The 25,460-nt window shown below is 46.1% G+C and overlaps 1 protein-coding gene across 4 annotated transcripts; it reads left to right on the top strand.

The window, feature by feature from the left end:
• Positions 1-764: 764 nt before the first annotated feature.
• Positions 765-25,460, top strand: LOC134025960 (SLIT-ROBO Rho GTPase-activating protein 3-like). Of its 4 annotated transcripts, XM_062468622.1 has the most exons (23): positions 765-843; positions 1,137-1,273; positions 6,608-6,803; positions 8,623-8,785; positions 10,248-10,310; positions 11,614-11,799; positions 12,073-12,201; positions 12,347-12,568; positions 12,803-12,904; positions 14,060-14,257; positions 14,377-14,461; positions 15,108-15,135; positions 15,847-15,949; positions 17,995-18,055; positions 18,212-18,289; positions 18,701-18,835; positions 19,072-19,177; positions 19,285-19,512; positions 19,616-19,689; positions 19,966-20,146; positions 23,070-23,198; positions 23,391-23,694; positions 24,107-25,460. In XM_062468622.1, exons 2-23 carry the CDS (start codon positions 1,207-1,209, stop codon positions 24,584-24,586), a joined length of 3,318 nt encoding a protein of 1,105 aa, XP_062324606.1. In that variant the 5' UTR covers positions 765-843; positions 1,137-1,206; the 3' UTR covers positions 24,587-25,460. The 4 variants fall into 4 exon arrangements, 2 of the variants coding, with proteins under 2 accessions (XP_062324606.1, XP_062324607.1); XM_062468623.1 differs by lacking the exon at positions 15,847-15,949 and adding an exon at positions 16,797-16,827 and having other exon boundaries at positions 810-1,273; XR_009931331.1 differs by lacking the exons at positions 15,847-15,949; positions 19,285-19,512; positions 19,616-19,689; ... (2 more) ...; positions 23,391-23,694; positions 24,107-25,460 and having other exon boundaries at positions 804-1,273.

Genomic DNA, 25,460 nt, shown 5'->3' with positions numbered 1-25,460 from the left:
AAAAGGGCTCATTGCATGAAAGTGAACAGCTAACAATCTGAACAGTCATCCTTACATGCTTTTTGCATCCTGTCAGACAAGTTGAAGTTAGTTCACACGGATATAATTTCTAAACTTGGCAGAAATGCACAGGTGGTTAACTTAATAGATACATAGACAACAAACAGACAATTATGATTTATGAATGCTTCATACATTTTTGTTACATACACCTACTGTAAAGTGACAAGTTTGACTGTCAAAACATTGACTCAAACTGTTTCACTATGGCTTGGAGTAAAGGCCCATCAATGTGATTACATTCCTGAATGAAACACACACACACATGCGCACCCATACACACATGCACACAGTAGACCAGAGCCTTATGCCTCAAGGACAGAACAACATTTAAACTTCCACAGCTTTTGTAGAATTGCCTATTATTAATATACCTACATTTACATTTAGCAGACGCTCTTATCCAGAGAGACTTACAGTAAGTACAGGGACATTCCCCGAGGCAAGTAGGGTGAAGTGCCTTGCCCAAGGACACAACGTCATTTCCCACGGCCAGGAATCGAACCGGCAACCGGTCTCAGTGCTCAGCCATCTGATCCCCCTATATACCTAGTGTAGATCATTTCTTAAACATATTTCAAAAATACGTATGGGGTTCATTAACAATCCGTAATAGGTTTTAGTTACTCTGTAGTCTGTTGTTACACTTTGCATGAGGGGAGGGCGACGTAAAGTGGCGCTGGAAGGAGGGGATTGGGGAGGAGTCTGAAGATGACTTTCACATTTTCGCATCCAACTCTTTGCTATGCTGCAGAGACGACTCCCAGTGAAAAGGATGGATTGGTAGGCTAAGCGAAATTTTCACGATGCAACCGATTGCAAATGTTTACGAACCGCTTGCTTTACAGAGATCTTATTTGTACTATCTCATTCATAAACATCCGCAAATGCTTTAAATATATTGCAAATGCTTTGTTTATAAGAAACTGGAATTGTCTCGGTTTTCTATGCACAATTTTTTCCTGTGAAGCGATCGCCTTGGCCAGCTCAAAACCGATGGTGCTATCACGAACTTCAAAGCAAGCTACTGTCACACATGTAACCTAGGTTGCACATTGTATTTTTAAATTTCGCAGAAACAATTTGGGTTGTGAAACGACTTCCTTGCAGAAAGATAATTCCGTAATTTAGTCCCAAGGAATAACCATGTCATTTCAAACGAAAATAAAGAAGGACAAGGAGATTATTGGAGATTACGAGACTCAAGTGAAAGGTAGGTGTTTCTCAATCACATTACGTTGATAATATTTATCTCTGCTTTCCAGGTGTTGCAGGTGTAGCATTTTGCGTAATTGCTTGACATTAAGCAGTGCTTTGGGCATAGGTACTTAGTATGCAGGCGAAATATTAACCGAAAAATACTAATATCAGTACATTTAATCGAAATATAGTTGGCTAATCAATATCATTTAAAAGCACATATTCCTTAGACGACCAACACCCAAACAAAAATGTGCTCACAGGCTGTCTATTCAACGGTAAACTACATTCCTGCAATCCTGCTAGAGAGAGGCATAGATGGAGACCAAATGTGATGCACCTGAGCCTGCAGCCTGATGTCCACCAGTGGCATCCCTAAAGGTTTGCCACATAATTTCCTTTATTAATTGACCAAATCACTGTCAATAGAACATCCCAATAAAAGTAACCAGTGTAGACATGCAAGTTGATGTCGCATCATCTTTCATTTTCAAATACTGAAAATGTAAAACGTGTTAACGCTGGAAAGAGGGCCGGTTGGGAAGCTCTCACAGCAAACAGTTCAGGAAGGCCATCAATAATGTATGTTGTCAGCATGAATTATGGACAATGAAAGGATTTCACTGTCTGCTGCTAAATATGTGCCTGTAGAGGGGCAACCCAAGGATGGGTGAGCCAGGAGGGTCACTAGCAGAGCAACTATAACACAGGCCATGTTTTAGGTGTCTTTCTAACAGAATTTCCATTTTACCAGAGTTGAGCTGGGCCAGGATGCTGGTGAACTCACTATCCCCTAATGCTGAGGGTGCTTGGGGAGAGGAGGCGGGTGTGTGCATGTGTGTGTGCCACTTCTGGCTGTGATAGACCTATCACAGCTTAGACACCCGTCTCAGTTTCAGGAAAAGCTTTTAAGCTGACATTTTAAGCTCATTTTCGAGCCTGCCTTGGAACAGTTGGAAACTGTAAGGGTTCACTGGAGTATTGGTCTCCAATAATGCTGAATTGCTGACTGCAGAGCAGTTAGTATTGTCAGGCCCATGCTGTCCAGTTTTGGCTAAGCAGACGGGGGTGAATTATATGTCAACTGATGATTGTAGGGCTAGTTTCACATGTATGATGTAAATTTAAACCAATCTCCATTTAAACCTAAAGTTGCATTAACAAGTAATCCCTTCCTCTTAGTGATGGATGGTGGTTGTGGTAAAGTCACATAATTAGCACTTAATTCAAATTAAACATCAGGTGAGTCTGACTGTCACAGAGAAGTGACTGTCTGTGTGACTGGAGTCAGACAGTCTGGACAAGTACCCAAATTGCAAGTAAGGTGACACAATAAAAATTTGAGTTATAATTACATTGATGCTGCATCAGTAACTACATTGATGTGCTGTAAAACAAGATAAGACACGTTTTAGTGAACAAACATGAATAGTAACATTTAGGCTTCTCTCCTTTAGAGGAGAAGGAGGTACATTTTGAACCATTTTGGTTGTTAGTCCCGTATTTCCATGTCCTAAAGAAAATAATCTCAGTCAACCTGCTTGGCAACCACTGAGTCACAGGTCATTAGACCTAGTCAGGTTCTGGAGTTGAGGCCAGATTCCTAGTCAACTGGAGGGAAAAAAACACAGCAGAATGAGACAATGAACCATCTCTAGCTGTGGTCTTCATTTGGCAGTCTACTTCACTGCGGATCTTTCATTCAGTCAGGTTGAGTGTACTGGTCACAGCATGTCGATGTATAGCATGTTTCACAAACATCCGTTCTCAAAGCCAGTAATATCGGCAGACAGAGTTTTAAAAATCCTGCAGTTTTTGAGTGAAAAAGAAAGCCTGCCTTTGTTGATGCCTCAGGTCATTTCTGTGGCATTGCAGTCGAACTACAGTATCATACCGCTGCAATATGTGTGTAGTAGTCTGCCCTGTTATTAGATGTATCACCATTTTTCCATCCTAGTATCAATCTATTTCTTCATCTCTAGCATTTACTACTGTTTCATATCCATTTCAACTATGAATACCATACAATGTACTTTATGACTACCAAATACCACTCAAGATATTGAAACTACATTTGTAGGTCTCAGCAACCAAACCTTGAAATGAACCTATTTTAGATGCACAATGACCTTCAAGAGGTTATGATAACTGTTATGGTACCTTTCAGCACAGTATAAGGGAGGATTAAAGAGGACATATGTTCAACTCGTCTGTGATCTTCTATTCAGTAAATAACAGTGTGTATGTACATCCCCTAACCCCAGACTGGCTATGCCTCTGCTCATTAGAATTCCTCATGAAGCTATAATCCCTTGACTCACACAGTTTCAAGACGTCATGGTTTCATTGGAAACAATGAAGCAGGAATGTGACCCTGCTACTCTCTTCCCTCTTCCTCCATCCTATCAAATTATCCTTGATTCACTCCTCTCCAGCCACTACTTTTTTTTGTTCTTCATTTATGCTTCAATAACAGTTCAGTGAGCTTGAGATGAGGTTGAAATGGTGGAAATCAAATGGCAGTGATTTAACCCTTGAGCAGTCTGGGTCCCCTAGCTCTGCCACTCTCAGTGGGGATGCCCTTCCTCATTAAAGCCATTTGCCCCTTTAGAGGGAATGTGAATTCATGCAAAGAATCTGCAAAAGCCATACCAAGACAAGCCCTAGCAGGAAATGGCCTTGCTCCCAAATTATGTCAAAGTGTCAGCCATGGTTAGGTGACATGTGACTAGTGACGCATGACTAACTTCAGAGATGATCTTGGATAGTGAACCACCGCCACTGGCTATCATCACACAGACGGCCCAGGGACTAGACTCAAGCTTGTCAAGGCAACTGCACGTTCAGTGACTGCTCACTGTCTGTGCTAAACAGTGCTGTGTATCGCAGTGCTGCAAAGTGCATACCAAAACCAACAAGGCTCAACCACCAAGCACTCTGTTCCTGTGTTACACCACTGTAAACGTTGGCTACTTGTTGTTTAATCAAGCAGATGTGATGTAGTATCAGCTGAACTTCATTTTCTACATGGACCAAAGTGTTCAAGTCAAAATGTCAATTTATTGGTGCATTGCATTGCCTATTGTACAGTGGCATCAGACACTGTCATGTCTTACTTACTGTACTAAGCATGAATCTGTTTAAACCAGGAAGACACCCTCCTTCCTACTAAACCACATCAATGAGAAACTTTGCTATGAGAAAGACAATCATCACAGAGGAGTTAACGTTGTAGTGCACAGTAGAACTATGTCAATGTTTGATACAGAATATCTGGGGACCTCAGGTGTAGTATATACTGGGTAAGTAGGAGAGTAGGGGCCAGTCAGAGGGCAGTATTCCCACAACACAGCAGTCCAGGCAGGTGAGGGATTTCACTAGACAACACTTCCCCTTTCCACTGAACCGAGTATTGACCCACAATAGTATAGTATATGACAGTCAGGAAAGAAAATGATTCTCACTAGAGAAATGGACAGAATGTCATTGAAAAACGAATAATAGCTCAGTATACATCTGTTTATTAAAACTAGGAGAGAGGGTCTATATCACAACTCAGCTTTAAAGTTACTAACGCAAGTCTCTGGTAGTCTGTTTTAGTCAAAGGGCTTATAAACTTCACCATACCATACGAGAAATTTAGCCACTCTGGTTTTCCAAGGAAAATAAACATCAGTTATAGAAAAAAGCAGTCACTAATGAAAGCTTGACTACCAGGGGCTGTGGAACTTCTGAGTCATTTGGAAAATTGACCCATTGTTTGATTACCAACTGAGCCAACAGATTTTTATTCATCATGAATCCCCTCACTACTAACTGAATACAAAAGTATTCAAGATACATACTCCAGTGTAAGACAAGACATCATGTTGTGCCGTTGTCTATTTTTGCAAAGTTGGCAGTACTGTAATTTCTCTCAGTTGAATCTTAACTGCTCTTCCTCTCAGCCCAGGCTACTAATTGTGTACTGAAAGGCTGAGGAAGTTGCCCTTGTCCTCTCCTATTATGCTAAGCAGAGGGGCTGCCGGGGCTGTCAGAACATGGAACTGGCCCAGCCCTGCGCAGATGCCTCCAGAGACCCTGTATCCAGGCAACCAGGCAGCTATGGAGATGATGAGGGATACATTTCAAGCAGCAAGAGGACACACATTTATGCACACACACACTTATGAAGTATTTCAGTAATGCTTCATTCATCGATACAGAACCACCATTCAGAAGTTAACAAAAGGGCTTTTTTCTTCAGCACGGCCAGTTAAATCTTGCTCATTGATTTATTTCAACAGACTTCCTGTCAGTTTGCAGGGTGAAATGTATGATTGGATCAGCCTGCCGTTTCACTGTGTCAGTAGTGCTTAATTACTTTGACTTGTTTTTCAGGGTTTAGAAGAAAAGCTCTATCACTATTGGGATATGGTTTAGCATGTATAGTGTGTGCATGTGTGTGTGTTGACAATATACAAGTTGGCCTATGAGCTTTTGTGCCTGTGCTACCACAAAAATAACGTCTTCATTTTGAAGTCAAGAATGATTCATAGATTGTGTTTCCTTCTTTCATGTGTTTCCTTCTTTCATTGTGGCAACATCAAATACAGCATCTTGTATATTGCTGACCCACTGTAAAGTTTACTGCCGGAAGCCTCCCATACCCTTTTGTTCTTCCGCAGTGGCAATGTTAGAGCTCTAGGGCTTAAAACATTTTAGTTTGGCTTTTTGAACCAGCATTATGATATACATCTATAGAATTTGTAAATGTTTTGACAATAATTGTAAACCGATATAGCAAACTTGCCGCATTTTCTTAGGAGTATGAATAAAAGCAATGGCTTTTTTAACCACATAAGTAGGAACCACAGCTTTCTTAATCCAAAGAATGCGTGCTATTTTTGCATGACAAACTTTTATGTGGTCCCTCACAGCACAATGCTTTTTTGAGAAGCTGACCTATTTCTTTTTTTCCATCCTGTCTGTTACAATCAGAAGGCATGCATCTCACTTATACACTACCCTAGCACGCACGCGCCCACAAGCACCCACAAGCACTCACGCACACTCACACATGCTCAGAGTCAGGCTGTAACAGTCAGTGCTGGTTACTGTTTTAAGTTTGTTAGCATTACTACTTTACCGTATACTGATTCCACACCACAAACAACCCCCTGCATCCACAGTAGTGTGCAGTTCAGTTCCACTCACAGTCACAGGTACGTTTCCCGCAGTAGTGCTTTTACAGTTCAGTGTCATGCTGCGTCCTAGGGTGCCTTCTCCCACCCAGAGCCCAGCTAATAGGCCAGCTCCACAGTGGGAGCCTGTCCCCCTCTCTGAAGGTGTCCCTCTTGATTGGCAGAGATCCGTAACCAGCTGGTGGAGCAGTTCCGCTGTCTGGAGCAGCAGTCTGAGTCCAGGCTGCAGCTGCTGCAGGACCTGCAGGACTTCTTCCGCCGCAAGGCCGAGCTCCAGCTGGAGTACTCTAGAGGCCTGGACAAGCTGGCTGAGCGCTACTCAGCCAAGATCCGCAGCTCCAGAGAACATCAGCACTTGAAGTGAGTACTGGTCATGTGTGTTGTCTATGCTGGCTAACCCTTTCCTACATTGTTAAGACCATTGAGGAAGCAATTGTTACGTGTTTTTTGCTTGCATGTTGAGGAAAGGTGTATGAAAGACAGAAAGAAAGACAGAAAGGGAAAGAAACAGTGAGAGAAACAGTTGTAACCAGGACAAGGCCAAGAAACTGTGGCCTCAGACTACTGTGTCTTTCCCAAGTAGGTCATACTCATTATTCACTTGCTTCTTTTTATGCCTTTTAATTTTTCATTTGTATTTGTGCTTCGCTTCATGGAACTGTAAAGCTACACTGAAGAGTTCCATATGAGCTCTGTGTGTCTGAGCTTTTTCACAAGCGTCTTCAGATGAAACGCTGCCTAGGTGTACTGACGAACCTTCTGATGCCAGACGTGTTTGAGACGAATCGTGCCTTATTGTCAAAAAATATACAGAATGGGAAGAAGCACTGCTCTATTTACATACTGTAACAGGGAATGACGAGTAGGCCAACTTGAAAATGGCTTATTAGCGCTGAGGTTTGCCATGACGTCATGGCACACACTCTCACTTGACCTGGCTGTGCCAGTCCTCATTCTTGTTTTACTGAGACATGAGACAGAGAGTGCCTCTTCCTTCTTGGGAGACCTGTGGAAGATCCCTTGACACGCACTTTACCTTCTAACAGCAAAAGGTCACCCTATAACTGTCTTTCAGTGGTGGCTGTTTCCATATCTCCATGTTGAATCATTCCTTCCATGGTTACCTTCTGCCTTCAAGATCTCTCTCTTTCCTATATTTATATTTAATGTCAAACTTGAGAAAAGAGTAGACATTTTTAGAGCAAGTTCTCAAGGGCTCAAGGAGAATGGCGGTATGGTAATTAAAAAGCGTGTCGACTGTACCATGTGATTTTTTTTATTCTTATATTTTGTAATCTCATTTTGATGTCCCAAAAAGCATTCGTTACATTCTCGTTGGCTGTGCTGTGACTGCTTGCTAAAAATGGATTGAGCTGGGAGTTTCTCTTTGTCTGTTTCCAGCTATGTGTCAGGCAGCATGTCATCTTCTTCCACTAATGAACAGATGTATTCTCCTTCAGTTTCCTTCTCCAGCTGTACAGTGCTGCAGAGCTCATCTCCTGATCTTTTATCTTCTATGGACAGCTTGGAGAGCTCCCACTGTGTACCTCCTCACAGTCCTCACAGTCAGAGGAACACCTCAGGTCCCCCACTCACTAGAGTTCCTCGAGCCTTAATCCCAGGATCAATCGCTTGCTTCACAACTAACAGAATAGCTAGTGGGATGGCTTGCTAAAGTTTTTATCAGAATGTCTTGGATAAAAAGGAGAGTGCTGTCAAGACCCTGGTGCGTAGATTCACATGGAGAATCCTATTAAAAACTGCCAGTTAAATGAAAGTCCAGACTACTTTTTAATTTTGAAGTTATCTTTTAGTTTTGTTATGTTGTTGTGGTGTGCAGACACTCTTCCTGTGTCATTCACAATCAGCTTTGGTCTTGATCGATGAGGGATAAGAAAATATGTTCCTTTTCACAACAGTCTCAGTGAGGAAGTGCTCACTTGACAAAAACTTAGAATGAGAGTAATCAGCACATTTCACTTTGTCTCATATACAAGGAAATTAACAGTGAGGATTAGTTCATCTTACTGTCTTTAGTTAAGTTATTCCTATTGACTATGCAGGATGTTCTGCTCTTGCATCAATGACAACAACCAAACATGGGTTCGCTCCAAAAAGCAACTGTGCTGTTACTGTCAAATATGTCAAAGTCTAACCTTTGTCCTACTGGCCATTGCAGGAAGGACCAGAACCTTTTGTCAACAGTGAACTGCTGGTACATGGTCCTGAACCAGACCCGGAGGGAGAGCAGAGACCACGCCACGCTCAGCGACATCTACAACAACAACGTCATCATCCGGCTGGCTCATGTGGGAGAGGATGTCATCCGCCTCTTCAAGAAGGTCAGAACTGTCAATCGGATGAGGCTACGGCCTGAGTTAAGGCTTTTGTACAGGTACATTACAGAACGTTATCCTGTTTTGGTTGACAGATTGATTGGACAGAAAATCCCAATGTAGTAAGTCAGGCAATGCAGCTGCCACCCAGTGCCCTGACATAGAGGTCACCCTGTCACCCTGTTAGCTGGTGCCTCCTTGCTGGGCTGTCAACGCTTTAGACAATCACCTATCTGGTGTCCCTGTAAAGGTGACACCTGCCTCCCTGCCTGGCTTTCTGTCTTCCTGCATTGTAGAGGTTACCTCAACCTCTCTGTGACTCACATACAAAAATAAATTATCTCTCTCTCTCTCTCTCTCTCCCTCACACACACTCTCACACACACACTTGCCATGTCATCTCTCCTACTGTACCTATGTGTGTACGTTTCTATTCTGTTTTTCCTCTTTCTTTCATCCTGTTCACCATACTCATATTTCTCATTCCTAACATCCTCCTCCTCTTTAAACAGGAAAGCAGTAACGTACAGTACATCCCACCCACGCAGCACACTGCAATGCAATTAGTGTTTTCAGAACATCAAATTCTGAAAACAAATCTAAGAATCTAAGATTGTAATGGATTTGTCCCATTTTGACTTCCTGTACAGTAACTACACACGCCAGCTCTGAGCTCTGAGCTGCGACACCCAGTCCACACAAACACATCCAGTACTCCATGACCGATACAGGAGAGGGTGCATGGGGTTCAGGGATTATGATGGAGCTGTCTGTCTCTGGGAGCTCAGATCAGGATCGATCGGGAGCGGCTGGAGTCTACCATGATTCATGTCCTCTGGGGAGCCAGCGCTGTCAGAGTGGAGCCATCATGGGGATGATGGGCTGCCCTGGGCAGCACTCTGACAGAGAAGCCTTAATAGCTTCCTCCCTCAGCAAGAAGTTAGAGATGTGGACCAAAATTCCTCACAATATCATGGATGACAGAATTAAGTACAGCGTGCCATAGAGCACTTGGTGAATACATGAGCTATGCTGTTTTATTTGGTGTATTTTTCGTGTTTTCCTTGTGAAAGATAATGTGCAAATGTGACGATGCAGTGATGGCAATGCACACCGCTCAGAGGAATAGAGCTGGAATTGATTGGTCCAACTCCATCACACATCCTCTGAACAGGATTATTAGAAGCACTTTCCTCTGGCCTTCTTGCCTCCTAGACAGCCCATCACTGGATAGGACCGATCCTTCATGGCCACTTAGATCTTGTAACTCAGTTGGAACCATGACCGTCTGGCTTGGAAACATTCTGCTGCCATCGTTTAAGTTTATTTTTAGCATTGCAACAATAAATGGCATTTGTACATAATGTTGTACGGTAGCTTCTTTCATAGGCACATAACATGGTGTCTTTTATGGGTCAAATAGTTTTCCATGTAACCTGTGAGATGAACTCTTGTTCTCTTTTTCCAGAGTAAAGACATTGGAGTCCAGATGCATGAAGAGTTGGTGAAAGTGACAAACGAGCTCTACACTGTAAGTAAACAACCTGTCTCCTGAACGTATCGGTCCCGGAGCCAGGCTCCTGACAGGTCCTCGACAGGGTAGGACCAGCCCAGGTGCTGCTCTGGACAGAGTCAATCTGTCCTGTCAGCACCACAGCCTCTAACAGGTTCCCTCACCCTGCTCCCCAGGACGTGCGAGGGCCGCATTAGCATGCTCCTCCCGCTGTGTTGTTGGTTAGTTGAAGGAGAAGTTGTTCTTGCTCCTGGCTCTGCTTCAAGCAGACTCAGCAGTCTCCTCTGCAGCACACTGGGCAAGGCTGTGCTCGCCGCTCAATGCTGTGATATTAGTTTCCAAACCCTTCATATGGTTTATCCTGTGATGCTAGTCTCGGACACTTCTAATATGGCTTATCCTAGGTTATCACGCTCCAGTAGTTCCCTCTCCCTCTAGCTCGTAGCCATCCCTCCCCCTGGACTCGCACACTCACCCTGGGGCCTCAGGTCTCCCTTCTGTTTGATTGGATGCATTTTGGTCAGTGACTGGAAGGTACTCGATTGTGAAATAGAAGCCTATTTTTGGCCATGGCACATCTCTGTGATACCACGGACAGGATCGACATCGGTTTTCCGCCCTGCCTCCAAATCAATATGTTGGGAATACATTTCCCACTAGGCAGCTACACCCGCCTCATATTTGAAATGAATTTTCCAGTGATAATGGTTGTTTCAAAGCGTTTATCTGGTTTATTGTGCCAGTAGCACTGTATTAAAGATCTTGCCATGACTATGATCTACACAAGCTTCAAATAAATGCTTTATAAGCTGTTTGGAGAATTTGAACAAACCCTTACATTGTATACATGCATGCATTATCAAATAAAAACATATTGGAAATGTGTATGTGTGTGAATGTATATTGTATATTCACACACACACACACACACACACACACACACACACACACACACACACACACAATTTCAGTCAAACTGAATCAAATGTTGTCTTGTTTCCTAGCAGGAGCAGGAAAGCTTGTTCACAGTCACACAATAACTAACCTCGTACCCCCTGCAGATAATCTCTCACTCTCCTCACGTCAATTATTTCTATCTGAGTTGCTAGGAGACCCGAGAGTGAGAGAGGTAGTTTTCGAATAAAGGAGAGGTTCTTTATATTAGTTATGCCACTCATTGTTAGTGTTGATAGAGAGATGTAATTGGCCCGACATATGTGTCATCTAATTCGTTATCTGATGAAACAAGAAATTGAGAGACGTTTGAAAAAGATGTAACTCGATCCTAAATGACTGGCGCTGTGTGTTTGTTGCTGTGCAGGTGATGAAGACTTACCACATGTACCACACAGAGAGCATAAGTGCTGAGAGCAAATTGAAGGATGCAGAAAAACAGGAAGAGAAACAGATCGGAAAAGCCAATGAAGTGACCACCAGCCTCCTGCGTCCTGACGACCGCCCCCAGCGACGCAGTTCCGTGAAGAAGATGGAGAAGATGAAGGAGAAGGTTGGTTTACTGAGTGTGTGTGTGCTTTGATATTTGACACACACACCTCATTATCAACAGTGAATCATAGTGATGACCTGCTGAAATGTCCACAGCTGTTCTAAGATCTACAGTATTTTATGAACAGTAGCCCCTTTTTAAATCCAAATGAACAAACATATACAACATATAACACGATATAAGAGATCCAAGTGATAAATCAGATGTGCCTTCTTGGGAAACCTTTCGATGTGTAGCGCAACAGTGACCTTTCTTTTTCCTCTGTACCTACAGAGACAAGCCAAATACTCTGAGAACAAGCTGAAGTGCACAAAAGCTCGCAACGACTATCTGCTCAACCTGGCAGCTACCAATGCTCTGGTGGCCAAGTACTACATCCACGATGTCTCGGAAATGATAGATGTGAGTCTGCCATGACACGGGCAGGAGAACAAGAGACAAGAGGATTCACAGATGTTCAAGGACAGAAGCGTTGACATTGAGGAGCAGCACTCTGCAGCACCGCGATGGATCTAATGTTAGAAGCTCATGGTGTGTTTCTCTGCAGTGCTGTGACCTGGGTTACCATGCCAGCCTGGCGCGTACGCTGAGGACCTACCTGTCTGCGGAGTACAGCCTGGAGACGTCTCGCCATGAGGGCCTGGACCTGCTGGAGGGGGCCGTGGACGCCATGGACATCCGAGGAGACAAGCACAGGGTCATGGACATGCACAGCCAGATCTTCTGTCCTCCCGCACGCTTCGATTATCAGCCGCACATGGGGGATGAGGTGAGGCGCTGCAGTGTGTGTGTCTGTGCGTGTTTGTGTGTGTGTGTGTGTGGGGGGGGGGGCTAATGAACATTTCATCATGTCTGTTCCTCTAGTCCCAACATGAGCTTTTTTTAAACAATGTGTGTCGTGCGCGGGGTGTGTGTGTGGGTGGTGGTGTGTGTGTGTGTGAGCGTGCGTTGTGTGTGGGCGTGCGTTGTGTGTGTGTGTGTTGTGTGTGGGCGTGCGTGCCAGGTGTGCCAGGTGAGCGCCCAGCAGCCTGTTCAGACGGAGCTCCTCATGCGCCACCACCAGCTCCAGTCTCGTCTGGCCACGCTGAAGATCGAGAACGAGGAGGTGAGAGGTCAAATCACCTTCCTGGATCGTCAAGGCGAAGCAAGTCAGCCCTGTCTCACAGCATGCCTATTCTCATATCATCTCTTTTTTTTTTTTTGGGGGGGGGGGGGGTAGACAGGGTATGAAAGAACAGTACGTTGTTTGTCTGAGCCACTCCCTATCACCGGGGAGATCTGTCCTGGCAATAGACCAGGGCTCGGCATTGTGACTCATGTTTATATTCACTTAATGAATACTCCAACTGACACCACATGCACTAGCAGGGCTGCTGGTCACATGGGCCGTGTCTGATGATGAGCGCTTCATGTTCAGTCAGGATTTTCTCATTACTGGCCGGCTGCAGGTGACCTCCCGCCACCTCTGGAACTCACTGACACGGCATTAACGTTCACCATGGCCATCATTCTGTGGTCTGGGTCATCTCCATCATAACGATACACACACAGCACCTCACACACTCTCTCGTTAACACGAACACATGCGTGCTCCCGCACACACACACATGCCACACGCACATACTGTAGCACACACACATGTACTGTACGCATACACACATTACATTATGTAGATAGTCATCAGGAGTGACACCCGGTATTCATGTTTGTCTTTTAATCTGACAGATATGACCTCGGGGGTCGTATCTCATCTTTCTTCCAGTCTCTCTCTCAGGCACGGCCCTGCCGTGGCACCAACCAAAGCACGCAGTCCCGGAGCCACAAACACTGACTCACACACAGACCTGTTTAAAGGTCACACACATACGAGTGTGTGTTTGTTTGTGTATATTTGTGTGTGTGTTTCCGCACGTCTCCATTGTGTGTCCTTGCGTTAGGCATAGTCTCTGTTTTGAATATGGAGATGCTCTCTCCCTCCTTTCCTCTCCATCTCACACAGACCTTCAGACCAGCGCCATGGCAACGACCTCCCAGAGGGCCTGCCCTTGCAGCACATTAAACACACTACTGCAGAGCTGAGCTCTGCTGGTCTCTGTATGCATGCTGTAGGATATTGTTACTTAACAAGGACAAGTAAAGAAGGATTCAATAGAGTTTTCGATCTTTTACTTGGTTGAATTATCAAGGCACTCGTGCATTTGTTTAAGACTGAAGACATTGTAACCCGGGGTAACGGTGGTTGTGTCTCCTTGTGTCTCAGGTGAGGAAGACCCTGGACGCCACCATGCAGACACTGCAGGACATGCTCACTGTGGAAGACTTTGACGTGTCGGATGCGTTCCAGCACAGCCAATCAACGGAGTCGGTGAAGTCGGCCTCCTCTGACTCGTACATGAGCAAGGTCAATGTGACCAGGAGACGGGCTCACCAGCAGGAGACCGAGGGCTTCTACTTCACAGTACGTGAAGCCACACAGGCACAGGACTGGATATACAGGACAACTGGAGTGTAGTAGGAGACAGTGTCTATCTCTCGCTGTCTCTCTTACCCTCGCTCAATCTCTTTCTGCTCCGACAGAAATTTAAAGAGTACCTAAATGGTAGCAACCTGATCATTAAGCTGCAGGCCAAGCATGACCTTCTGAAGCAGACATTAGGAGAAGGTGAGTTCTTGTGCCTCTTACAGACTTATAGTTCATCTTGAGGACCTTTTTGTGTTAACTAGCATTCTGGTAGCATTACGGCACTGTGCATATTTCTTATCTTGATCAACACACTCCAGCAGCTGGCATTTCCGAGGGATTAGTTGTGGTTGGACAGATAGAGGGATTTTGCTGGAAGCTTCTTTACACTTGACAGGGTCCTCAGAGTACTTGTACGAGTCGCTTATCAAAGAGTAGTAGCTCTTAGCAAACCATGCAAGATACAGTATTGGTACATGTAATCATTCTACTGTACAAAACAACAACCCCTCGCCCCACCCCCTTCTGTTGCCCCTGGATACGATTTCACTCAGCCGAGAGTAGTCTCCGCCTCTGGGTCTCTTCTGCCGTTTCTAGGGCGACTGCGGAATGTCCACTGCCAGGCTGTGAGTCAGAGGTGGTCATGGCGCTCGCACCATTGAGTTTTTCTGAATAGGAGCCCGTTTTCTCATAGTCCCCTCTCCTCCTCCATCTGCCCGCTCTGTGTCCACCAGGTCTGGCTCCAGCGCCATTCAGCCGTGCCACTAACCGCTCTCTTTTTTTCTCTCTGTTTCTTTTCACACACACTCTCACTCATGTTCTCTCTCTCCTCTCTCTCTTTTTTCAGGGGAGAGGGCTGAATTTGGAACAACGAGGTAAGATGTTTTGTGAAAAGTGAGAGAATAAAGTAGGCAACAGCGTGCAAAATCCTTCCTGTGTTCCTGGAAGTGGTCGAGACCACGTCATCGGTGTGTGAATAGCAATTTAGACCATTTAGCTCTCCTCTCTGCCAAGCCAGGGACTGCATATCAAATAAGAGAGGGGCTGCTAATGCTGCTTGTCTGTTTGTTTATCACTAAGACAGAAAAAGAAATGTAGAGGTGAGGGCAGGATAAAGTAGGACTACTATTAACCTCAGACACCATTACACAGTCATCCTATTCAGTGTCATTCATTAAGCACAAGCCTACAGTACAAGGGCAGGACAAGCATTTGAAGCACAGTCAGAGGTTGTTACCACATAATTGTATTGCTTTTTGTATTGGTCGTCCTGCCTTATTGACTGTGATGTTTTTATTACCTGTAATGATGCATCCCGTCATTCCCAGAAGTCGTTAAGGCCGTGCTATAGGGCGGTCAAATGCAGCAGCTGTTGCAATAGTTCATGCATCCGTGCTCTATGAGTGGTTGGTGTGGAAGAATAATGTTACTGTGTTGTGAGAGTAATGGGGGGGAAAGAGTTTAATATGCACTGCTGCATCAAGTAGCTCTACACAGTTTTTCTCCAACTGATGAAAATATTTGTGGAAATTCCTACATAATAGTTGCCATGTATTTGCACTCCCCTCCCCCCACCATTTCCCCAGGCCCCCCACTCTTCCCCCTAAACCCCTGCGAATGCCGAAGTCTAGACCCCGCAGCCTTTTTAACCGTAAGCTGTTTAACGGCAATATGGAGGCCTTCATCAAGGTACTGGCCCTTCAGGGGTCTACCTCTCTCTCTCTCTCTCTCTCTCTCTCTCTCTCTACATAACCTGGGAAATCTCCTGTCTTCTTCTACTCTCCCGAACTCTGACTGATTTATCCACGCATTTCTTCTTCCTTTATGGCCCTGTCTGGTCAGTAAGGAAATGTACTGTTTGCTGAAGGATGTAGAGTCCCCTCAAAGCCTAACCAGTGCAGTACATCAATTAGGGTTTGCGTTTAACATTCTTACTCATGTGAACAGCACTGGTCTCCAGACTTTACACACTTTCTTGCTTCATGCCAGCTGGTCTAACTCCAACTATGTCAGGAAATGAAAATAAACACACATGGCCACATCTCCTCTGGAAGTCATGATCAAACAGCAGCACAGAGACAGAGTAAACATACATAGCAGTGGAGGTCAACCACTCTTGTCGATAGTTCACTGCTCCCCTCCATGTCGAACTGACACAGTCCTAATTCTCTGAGGTCCAGACACCTCCTGCAGTTTATTTCTCAGACTGCTGCAGTTTTAGCCTCAAGGCTCTATCCAATCAAATCCTCTGACAGAGTTGATCAAGATAACACTTCTCCCAGTCTACCTTGTTAACCTTGTCTTCTGCAGCCAGTGTCACTCTGCTGTAGCCCCCACCATGCCCCCCCCCCCCCCCCCCCCCACTCTTCCCAATTCCACCCCACCCACGGTCCCCTAGACTCGGGCTCTCTTTCATCCTGGACCTCCCTCTCTCTGGGTGACTGTCTGTCTCCCGGCCTGTCTGTCTGTCTCTAACCTGTTGTGCTTCTTTCCTTTCTGCCTGTCTGTCCACCTGCCACACTATAATCTGTTCCAGGGGAAGAAGGAATGTCCGCTACAGGAGCCAGGTATTCTGTGTGACTGGGAGGGGGCTGAGAGTAGGGCGGGCTGAGAGTAGGGGGGGTGGGAGTAGGGGGGGGTGGGAGTAGGGGGGGGTGGGAGTAGGGGGGGGTGGGAGTAGGGGGGTGGGAGTAGGGGGGGGTGGGAGTAGGGGGGGGTGGGAGTAGGGGGGGGTGGGAGTAGGGGGGGTGGGAGTGGGGGGGGTGGGAGTGGGGGGGGTGGGAGTAGGGGGGGGTGGGAGTAGGGGGGTGGGAGTAGGGGGGGTGGGAGTAGGGGGGGAGGGAGTAGGGGGGGTGGGAGTAGGGGGGGGTGGGAGCAGGGGGGTGGGAGTAGGGGGGGTGGGAGTAGGGGGGGGTGGGAGTAGGGGGGGTGGGAGTAGGGGGGGGTGGGAGTAGGGGGGGGTGGGAGTAGGGGGGGTGGGAGTAGGGGGGGGGGTGGGAGTAGGGGGGGGTGGGAGCAGGGGGGTGGGAGCAGGGGGTGGGAGCAGGGGGGTGGTAGCAGGGGGTGGGAGCAGGGGGGTGGTAGCAGGGGGGTGGTAGCAGGGGGGTGGGAGTAGGGGGGCTGAGAGTAGGGGGGGCTGAGAGTAGGGGGGGGTGGGAGTAGGGGGGGTGGGAGTGGGGGGGGTGGGAGTGGGGGGGGTGGGAGTAGGGGGGTGGGAGTAGGGGGGTGGGAGTAGGGGGGGGTGGGAGCAGGGGGGTGGGAGTAGGGGGGGGTGGGAGTAGGGGGGGTGGGAGCAGGGGGGTGGGAGCAGGGGGTGGGAGTAGGGGGGTGGGAGCAGGGGGGTGGGAGCAGGGGGGGTGGGAGCAGGGGGGGTGGGAGTAGGGGGGGTGCTCTGTCCTCTTCTTCTCCTTTTACTTTACCATCATTCTTTGTGTCAGAGATTGCGTTTCACCACCATGTGTAGCACTGTATATATATACTATAAAATAGTTTGTTTGGTACTAACAATGATACACGTATAAAATAATTGTTACATGGTTATAATGATAATCCATTCTGTATGAAGTTTACACAAATCCAAAGTTAATGGTTTAAAGTAAATTTTTTCAAGAAAAATTTGATTCAGTCTGTGGGCATGCACATTCATTATTCAGCTCTTAGGGCCAAATAATATTGGTTGTCTTCATCATCAGTTGAGAGTAATCTAATCTTGCTCATTCTTGTGTTGCTGACAGGACACAGGGCAGGCCATCCCTGTGGTGGTTGAGAGTTGTGTACGCTATATCAATCTCTACGGTAGGTAACAGAGACATCTAGATGCATGAACATCTAGGAAGAGATGTGGCATAAACAAGACTATTAATAGGAAAGCTATATAACATATGTAAGTGTGTGGTTTTGAACATGCAGTGTCTTTTTTCAATGTTGTCACTGACCTGTCCTTCTCTGCAGGTCTACAGCAGGAGGGCATATTTCGAGTTCCAGGATCCCAGGTGGAAGTCAATGACATTAAAAATTCATTTGAAAGAGGTCAGTCCCCACGCGCCAGCCCATTTCCTCACTGATTGTCTGTAACTTGCGTTTAGTCTGTCTAAAAACAATACCACAGACCTGTCCCACAGGCTTGCAAAGTGCTCATACATAAGGAACCTGTTTGTCACATGAGACATTGTAATGGTCATCAGCTCTATTTTAGATTTGACCATATTCATAAAGCAACATTAGATAAGAGCAGAAATACATAACTGCTGAAAATAGTACCCTCGTGGAGTATGTACTGTATGTATAAAGAACATCTGTCATTTTCTGTTAGCCTTGTTGCTACATGTTAGTACATGAATGTGTTTTAATACCTGTCTACAAATACATTTCCCCTAGTGGGATCAATAAAATTGACTTGACTTGTGTTGATTGATAATGTGTTCCATGCTGTACCCCCAGGTGAGGACCCCTTGGTGGACGATCAGAGCGATCATGACATCAACTCAGTGGCAGGCGTCCTCAAACTATACTTCAGAGGGCTAGAGAAGCCCCTGTTCCCTGAAGAACGCTTTCTCGACCTCATATCCACTATCAGTAAGTGCCATTGTAAAATTTGCAAGGGTTTTAGCAAGGGTTAATCTCTGTATCTAGCGTCAGTCACGCCTCCTCCTCGTTATAATGTCTGTCTACTCTCTCTATTTCTACTCTCTCTACTGTCTCTCTCTCTCATTATTTCTCTACTGTCTGTCTCTCTCTCTAATGTCTTTCTCTTTCTCTCTACGGTCTTCCTCTGTCTCTCTTTCTCTCTACGGTCTTTCTCTGTCTCTCAGAACTGGAGTCGGGGGCCGAGAGAGCTCATCACCTCCAGCAGATCGTAGTGACTCTGCAGCGTTCTGTCATCATTGTGATGAGATACCTGTTTGCTTTTCTCAATCAGTAAGTCCTCTTCACCACTCAGTCACTTGCACCGTGCCTCAAAGGAACCGGATGACATTAAAACCATTCTGCTGTATAATGGAGTTGATGCGGCCATGTCTGTCTAGTGTGTCCCAGTACAGCGATGAGAACATGATGGACCCCTACAACCTGGCTATCTGTTTTGGCCCCACCCTGATGCCCATACCAGACGACCAGGACCCTGTGAGCTGCCAGGCGCACGTCAATGAGGTCATCAAGACCATCATCATTCACCATGAGGTCATTTTCCCGAGCCTTCGGGAGCTAGATGGGCCAGTGTATGAGAAGTGCATGAGCGGAGAGGAGGAGTACTGGTGGGTAACAACCACAACACTCTTTGCAGTTGTTGTTTAGATCTCCATCATCCTGTGTTAAGAGAGTTCATCTCCCTCCTGCGCCCCCTTTCTCCCAATCCAGTGATAGCCCCCACAGTGAACCCGGTGCCTTAGACGAGGTGGACAATGGCACAGGACCTCCCACCAGTGATGAAGGTGATAGTCTGACCAGACAGGTGTTTTCCTCACGTTTAGGAGGGATTAGACTCTTGAGGTCTTGTAAAAGACTGTGGGGTTAGTAGGGAATTGACTGTGGAATTGTGACACGTTTGCACAGGTAGGAAGGGATGGTGGTGCACCTCCCTTGTGATCCTGTCATTTCAATTGGTTAAACTCACTCCTCAGTATAAATACCACCCATCTGCATCATCAAAGACTTGTTGGTGGCAACACTGACGAGCAGAAACCTGGTCCTTTGTTCTATCATCCCAGAGCTGGAGCAGATTGAGGCCATTGCTAAGTTTGACTACGTGGGCCGCAGTCCCAGGGAGCTGTCCTTCAAGAAGGGGGCCTCACTGCTGCTCTACCTGAGGGCCTCCGAGGACTGGTGGGAGGGCCGCCACAACGGCCTGGACGGCCTGATCCCGCATCAGTACATCGTGGTGCAGGACATGTGAGTAGGAGTCGCTCTTCTGGTCACATGGCTGGTCTGGGATCTGTTCACATGGCTGGTCTGGGATCTGTTCACATGGCTGGTCTGGGATCTGTTTACATGGCTGGTCTGGGATCTGTTCACATGGCTGGTCTGGGATCTGTTCACATGGCTGGTCTGGGATCTGTTTACATGGCTGGTCTGGGATCTGTTCACATGGCTGGTCTGGGATCTGTTCACATGGCTGGTCTGGGATCTGTTCACATGGCTGGTCTGGGACTGAAATGTTGCCGAATTAAAGTGTCAGAGCACTTCATAAAGTTGTTTGAGTCAATATCGGGAGTCAGGTGGCTGAGCGGTTAGGGAATCGGGCTAGTAATCAGAAGGTTGCCGGTTCGATTCCCGGCCGTGCTAAATGACGTGTCCTTGGGCAAGGCACTTCACCCTACTTGCCTCGGGGGAATGTCCCTGTACTTACTGTAAGTCGCTCTCGATAAGAGCATCTGCTAAATGACTATATGTAAATGTAATGGAAATATGCAGGTGGCACAGTTCCATACATGCCTGTATTGAGAGAGGTAGCTGTTATCTAGTCTTTTTACAAAATAGAGACAAAGTAAAGTTGAACTAGAGGGTACAATTTCTGGGGAAATTGTAGGTTGTGCTTGCTTGCGTCGGTTGCACAGGGGTCCGTTTTTGAATGACATTTTTACAACTGATATATCTGTATATTTTATATTAAAATGCATACTTATTATTTATAAACATTACATAGATTTAAAAGCATTTTTTTTGTGCTGCTCATTTACAACTGAAAATACGAGTGAAGTGTAGAATTAAATATGATGTCTTCTCATTTCCCCTGCAAGAGGTAGCCTCATAGCTGAATCAAAACGAATAAATTTGGCAGACCGGTGTAAAAATGGACCTAATCTCTATGACTTAAATGTCCTTTTAAGTTTTCCCTTCTCGTGATATTTTTAGGCATTTAGCCTACTCATATTGCATTCATTCATTAATAAAGAACCCCCTTTGAAGATTATTCTACGACGTTACCGGCAGTAGAAGATGGAATCGCGATTCAAACAGTACCATCTGCTAACTGAAAATATGCCCCCAAAAACGTAAATAAGCTTGACATTTATTTAGTGGAAAATCGCTCATTCATAAAAAGCTCACTGGTAGCGATCATTGTCAGTAACAACGCAAAATGCGATATAGCCCTGTGTGGAGAAGCTGCCCCGGTAAATTCTACTACTACAGTACAGTACTAGACTACTGCTGTGTTTGTCTTGGTAGCGATTGTGTTGGTTGAATTGGATTTAACGTTCCGTTGTACGGTTTAGGCTGAAATTAATTATTTTCATGAACAGATTGACAAAGTTTAGGCTGTGGCAATGAAGTTCAGGTTAGTAGTTAGACTTTTGATTTAAGTAAGGGGAGTGCCGAACATGTTGTGTAGATGTTTTTGTAGTGTCTCGCATAGGCTACAGCGTTGCAGTGAGCTACACTGGTTTGAAACCACAGGTAATGATAATTTCACCCACAAATCGTTTACTTGTAATGTAATGTCATAATAAATCCTACAACGAAAATGTATTTGTGAGGAATGTTTATTTTAAAGATTGAAAACAGATGCATCATAGACCACTGTAGTGGGTGTTGCCCGGGCAACAGAGGCTAATGTCATGATGCTAATGCTTCAGTGAAATAGTAGACTACCGTTTCCAAAAGTAGATGTGGGCCCCTTCCTTAATAATATCAGCTAATATTGTACATTACATTTCATAATTGTGTTTCACATCACAAAGTAAAATGAGTAAATAGTTATCACCCTGGCCTCTTTGCTTGTGGCGTTCCTGCAGCTGCCTTGCAGTAAAGCTATAGTTAGCCTAGCTATCCCCCAAGTTAACAGATGCGAAACGAATGTTCTGCCAAAGGTAGTCACGTGTGTTTTCGTGACGTTAGTGACGTAGTGACGTTAGTAACGTCAGTGACTGTGGCTAGCAAATTAGCCACCGTTAGCTTAACTTTTCGCCACAAAAACTTAACTTAAGCCCAAACCATGCAACGGAACGTAAATTCCAATACAAGCAACTCAATCGCTACCAAGACGAAACTTTTGACACCTACGTTGTCTATGTAGGCCAAATATTGACTGAGTTTTAGGGGGGCAAAAAGAAATAATAATAATATATATGTGAGAGAACAAAGGTTGTGCTCTCGCCGAAGGCTTGAGCACACCCAATAAATATATATGTGAGAGAACAAAGGTTGTGCTCTCGCCGAAGGCTTGAGCACACCCAACTACTCAGCATTGTATTGTTCCCTTACTGCTGCAGTGGGTTGGGGAACCGAAAACAAATAAATCCAAACGTGTCGTTGGTAGAACAGCCTCTGCTAAACAAAAGGAGCCCCATAACGAGGAGAAACGTTAAGGTCACTCTTCAACTCCGATTATTTATTCTCTACTCTCGCGATAGCCAATCACCATCCATCACAGTGCAGATGGCATAATTAAAGCCTAATTAGGGAAACCGCACACTCATGTTCACCTCCTCTGCCTATTGACTAACATCACAAGAGGACCCAGGGGACTGCTAAGTAGTTAGTTTTGCTTGTGAGTGATGTCCAGGGGAGGTTCAAATGGATGTTTCTACTAGTTGGGGACTAGCTGCGGATATGTGTTTTGCAAATGTATTATTATTTTCTTCAGATGACATGTATATCCATAAATATTTGTGTTTTAAGTATGCAAATGTATATGATTAGGAATGAAATGTTTTTATAAGGCTCCTTGCTCTTAAGAGAGTGCTAAAGACAGTCATCTTCTGGTTCGACCTTAAAGGAGTGTGCTGTGATGATGACCGTTGTCCCTTGTGATGTCTGTGGGTTCAGGGACTGTGATGATGACCGTTGTCCCTTGTGATGTCTGTGGGTTCAGGGACGACACATTCTCCGACAGTCAGAGGCCTGAGCATGAGAGCAGCAGTGGAGCCCACCATGAGGACAGACCCTCCTCCAGGAATGAGGAACACACACCGGAGCACCGCTTCGGGGCTGCCCTGGGAAGGTACCTAGTAAAAAGGGGAAAGACTGGGCCTCAGCCTCCAGGGGAGGGGAGGGGAAAGACTGGGCCTCAGCCTCCAGGGGAGGGGAGGGGAAAGACTGGGCCTCAGCCTCTCTTGTGGTTTTACAGCTGCCATGTTGTTTAGTTGTTGGGTTAGTTGTGATGTGTGACGGGGCTGTGTGTGTTGGTCCGCAGGGTGAGAGTGCGCTCGGATGGAGCCGCCATCCCCAGGCATCGGAGTGACACCCACAGCCCCCCCACAGGTTCTGACCCCCCCCCTCGAGTCTTACCCCGCCCCTGCAGCCCTCACAAGATGGCTGTCAGCAGAGTCCACGTGGACAGTCCAGAGAAACGCAGACTCACCACATTTGGCAGTGCTGGCAGCATTAACCACCCTGACAGGAAGGGGTTTGCTGACGGCCTCAGATCCTCACCCAGCACCACCCGCCACAGCAGCTTGGGGGACCACAAGTCGCTGGAGACAGAAGCTCTGGCCGACGTGAGTCTAGTTTTCACACTACAAATCAGATTTTATGTCGCTAAGATCACATATAAAGTTAACAATATTGAATCTGTGAAGTCACAGCCATGACCAGGTTCAGTTTTACAAGACATAGTGTAACTTTCTGTAGACCCTTTTATAGGCACTGCAGTGCTATGCAAGTCTTATGCAATAGAGATAATGAGAATCCTGTTGCTTGCCCTGTCGTATTGCATGGAGCCAAGCCAGGACAGTGAAAAGTCAGAAGCAGTGGGAGGCTAAGCTCTGATTAGTTTTCACAGTTTGCTAGCATTGTGTTCCATATACTTGTGCTCTACTCTCTCTCTATCTGTATCAATCCCTGTCTCTCTCTCTCTCACTCTTTTTGTCTCTATCCATCCCTGTCTCTCTCTACCTCTCTCTCTCCCAGGACATAGAGAAAACGATGAACACAGCCCTGCATGAGTTACGTGAGCTGGAGCGTCAGAACGTGGCGAAGCATGCCCCTGACGTGGTCCTGGACACCCTGGAGCCCCTGAAGCCCTCAGGGCCTTCAGAGAGCTCCGGAAGCCCCCTCCACACCATGGCGATCAGGGACCCCGACGCAGCCCTGCGGCGCAGCTCCTCCAGCTCCTCCTCCGAGACCATGACCACCTTCAAACCAGCTCTGTCGGCCCGGCGACCCAACGCCCCTCTCAGGCCCCAGCCAGTGCGACCTGTCCGCCCGGCGCCTGTCCATGGTCAGAGCCAGCACCACGGCCAGGGCCAAGGGCCCAGTCAGCACCGCTCCAGCAGCTCCAGCTCCTCCGGGCTGGGCAGCCCAGCCATCACCCCCACAGACAGGGTGTTCCCCAAGGCCCCATCCCCCTCCACCTCCTCGTCCTCCTCAGACAAACAGGGCAACATGTAGGCAGTACGAAGCCCGGTGCACACTCACGTCATCGCCTGAAGATTGGCCACCATCACAGTGTTGCGTTCCCAAGCCACAGTAGGGCCGCTGTATTTCTACCCATGTTGACGTTTCAGTGAAGTTCTAACGGGTCACTCAGAAGCACGACTATATATTAATCATATAACCGAACAAATGTTACTCTAGTACACTGTGTGGGGGGTTGCCTCAGAAGTGATGCACTGGACCTTTACATGCCCTCGTCCTCTATAGCACAGTAGTCCTCCTGAGGGTATTAATGTTACGTCTTCAAATTCAATCTTGAGCATTGTGACTGCTGTGACCCTCCTGGACTGGGATCACATTTCTCGGTGGACTGTGAGACTAGATCCAGACTTAATGTCTCTCTATCTCCAGATTAGCCGTGTTACCTCAAGAAAAGAGAACAGAGTGATGCACTGATATTGATAGACTGATACTAGCCTGTACTGGTAGATCTTGTATGTGTATTGGTCCCCTGCCAGAGTCAGGTAGGTTCTGACGATATATAAGGACCTGTGAAGCTTACCTGTACTTATTGAACTAGATTTCAGACTATTATCAGGCTCGTTGTTTTTTTGGGACTTGTACAATATAGGCCTTAATGGGCTAGCTTGCTTAAGGTGGTGTTCCGTGTCTGTCTTATAAAGGATTATTAGCAACATGTTTAAAACGTAATAGGTACGTTCAGATAAAAAAATATCCATAACATTAAAAACTACCTGTATGAATAACATATGATCAGAACAGGATATATTATTGTTCCTAGTGAGTAGATTTTGTAACTCGTTGCACAGATATTGACAGAGCAAGTTACTAACTCTCGGGAATCCTTCTATAAAATATTCTCTTGATA

The sequence above is a fragment of the Osmerus eperlanus genome, chromosome 1 (assembly GCF_963692335.1).
Source record: "Osmerus eperlanus chromosome 1, fOsmEpe2.1, whole genome shotgun sequence".
Classification (NCBI taxonomy): Eukaryota; Metazoa; Chordata; class Actinopteri; order Osmeriformes; family Osmeridae; genus Osmerus; species Osmerus eperlanus.
This window is presented reverse-complemented; position numbering and strand designations above follow the sequence as displayed.

Bases quoted from the DNA above. Each gene is read 5' to 3' on its own strand.
- LOC134025960 (XM_062468622.1), top strand. From the start codon at position 1,207: ATGTCATTTCAAACGAAAATAAAGAAGGACAAGGAGATTATTGGAGAT. The intron at 1,274-6,607 runs GTAGGTGTTTCT...CTTGATTGGCAG, and splicing joins TTACGAGACTCAAGTGAAAG to AGATCCGTAACCAGCTGGTG. The intron at 19,178-19,284 runs GTAAGTCCTCTT...ATGTCTGTCTAG, and splicing joins CTGTTTGCTTTTCTCAATCA to TGTGTCCCAGTACAGCGATG.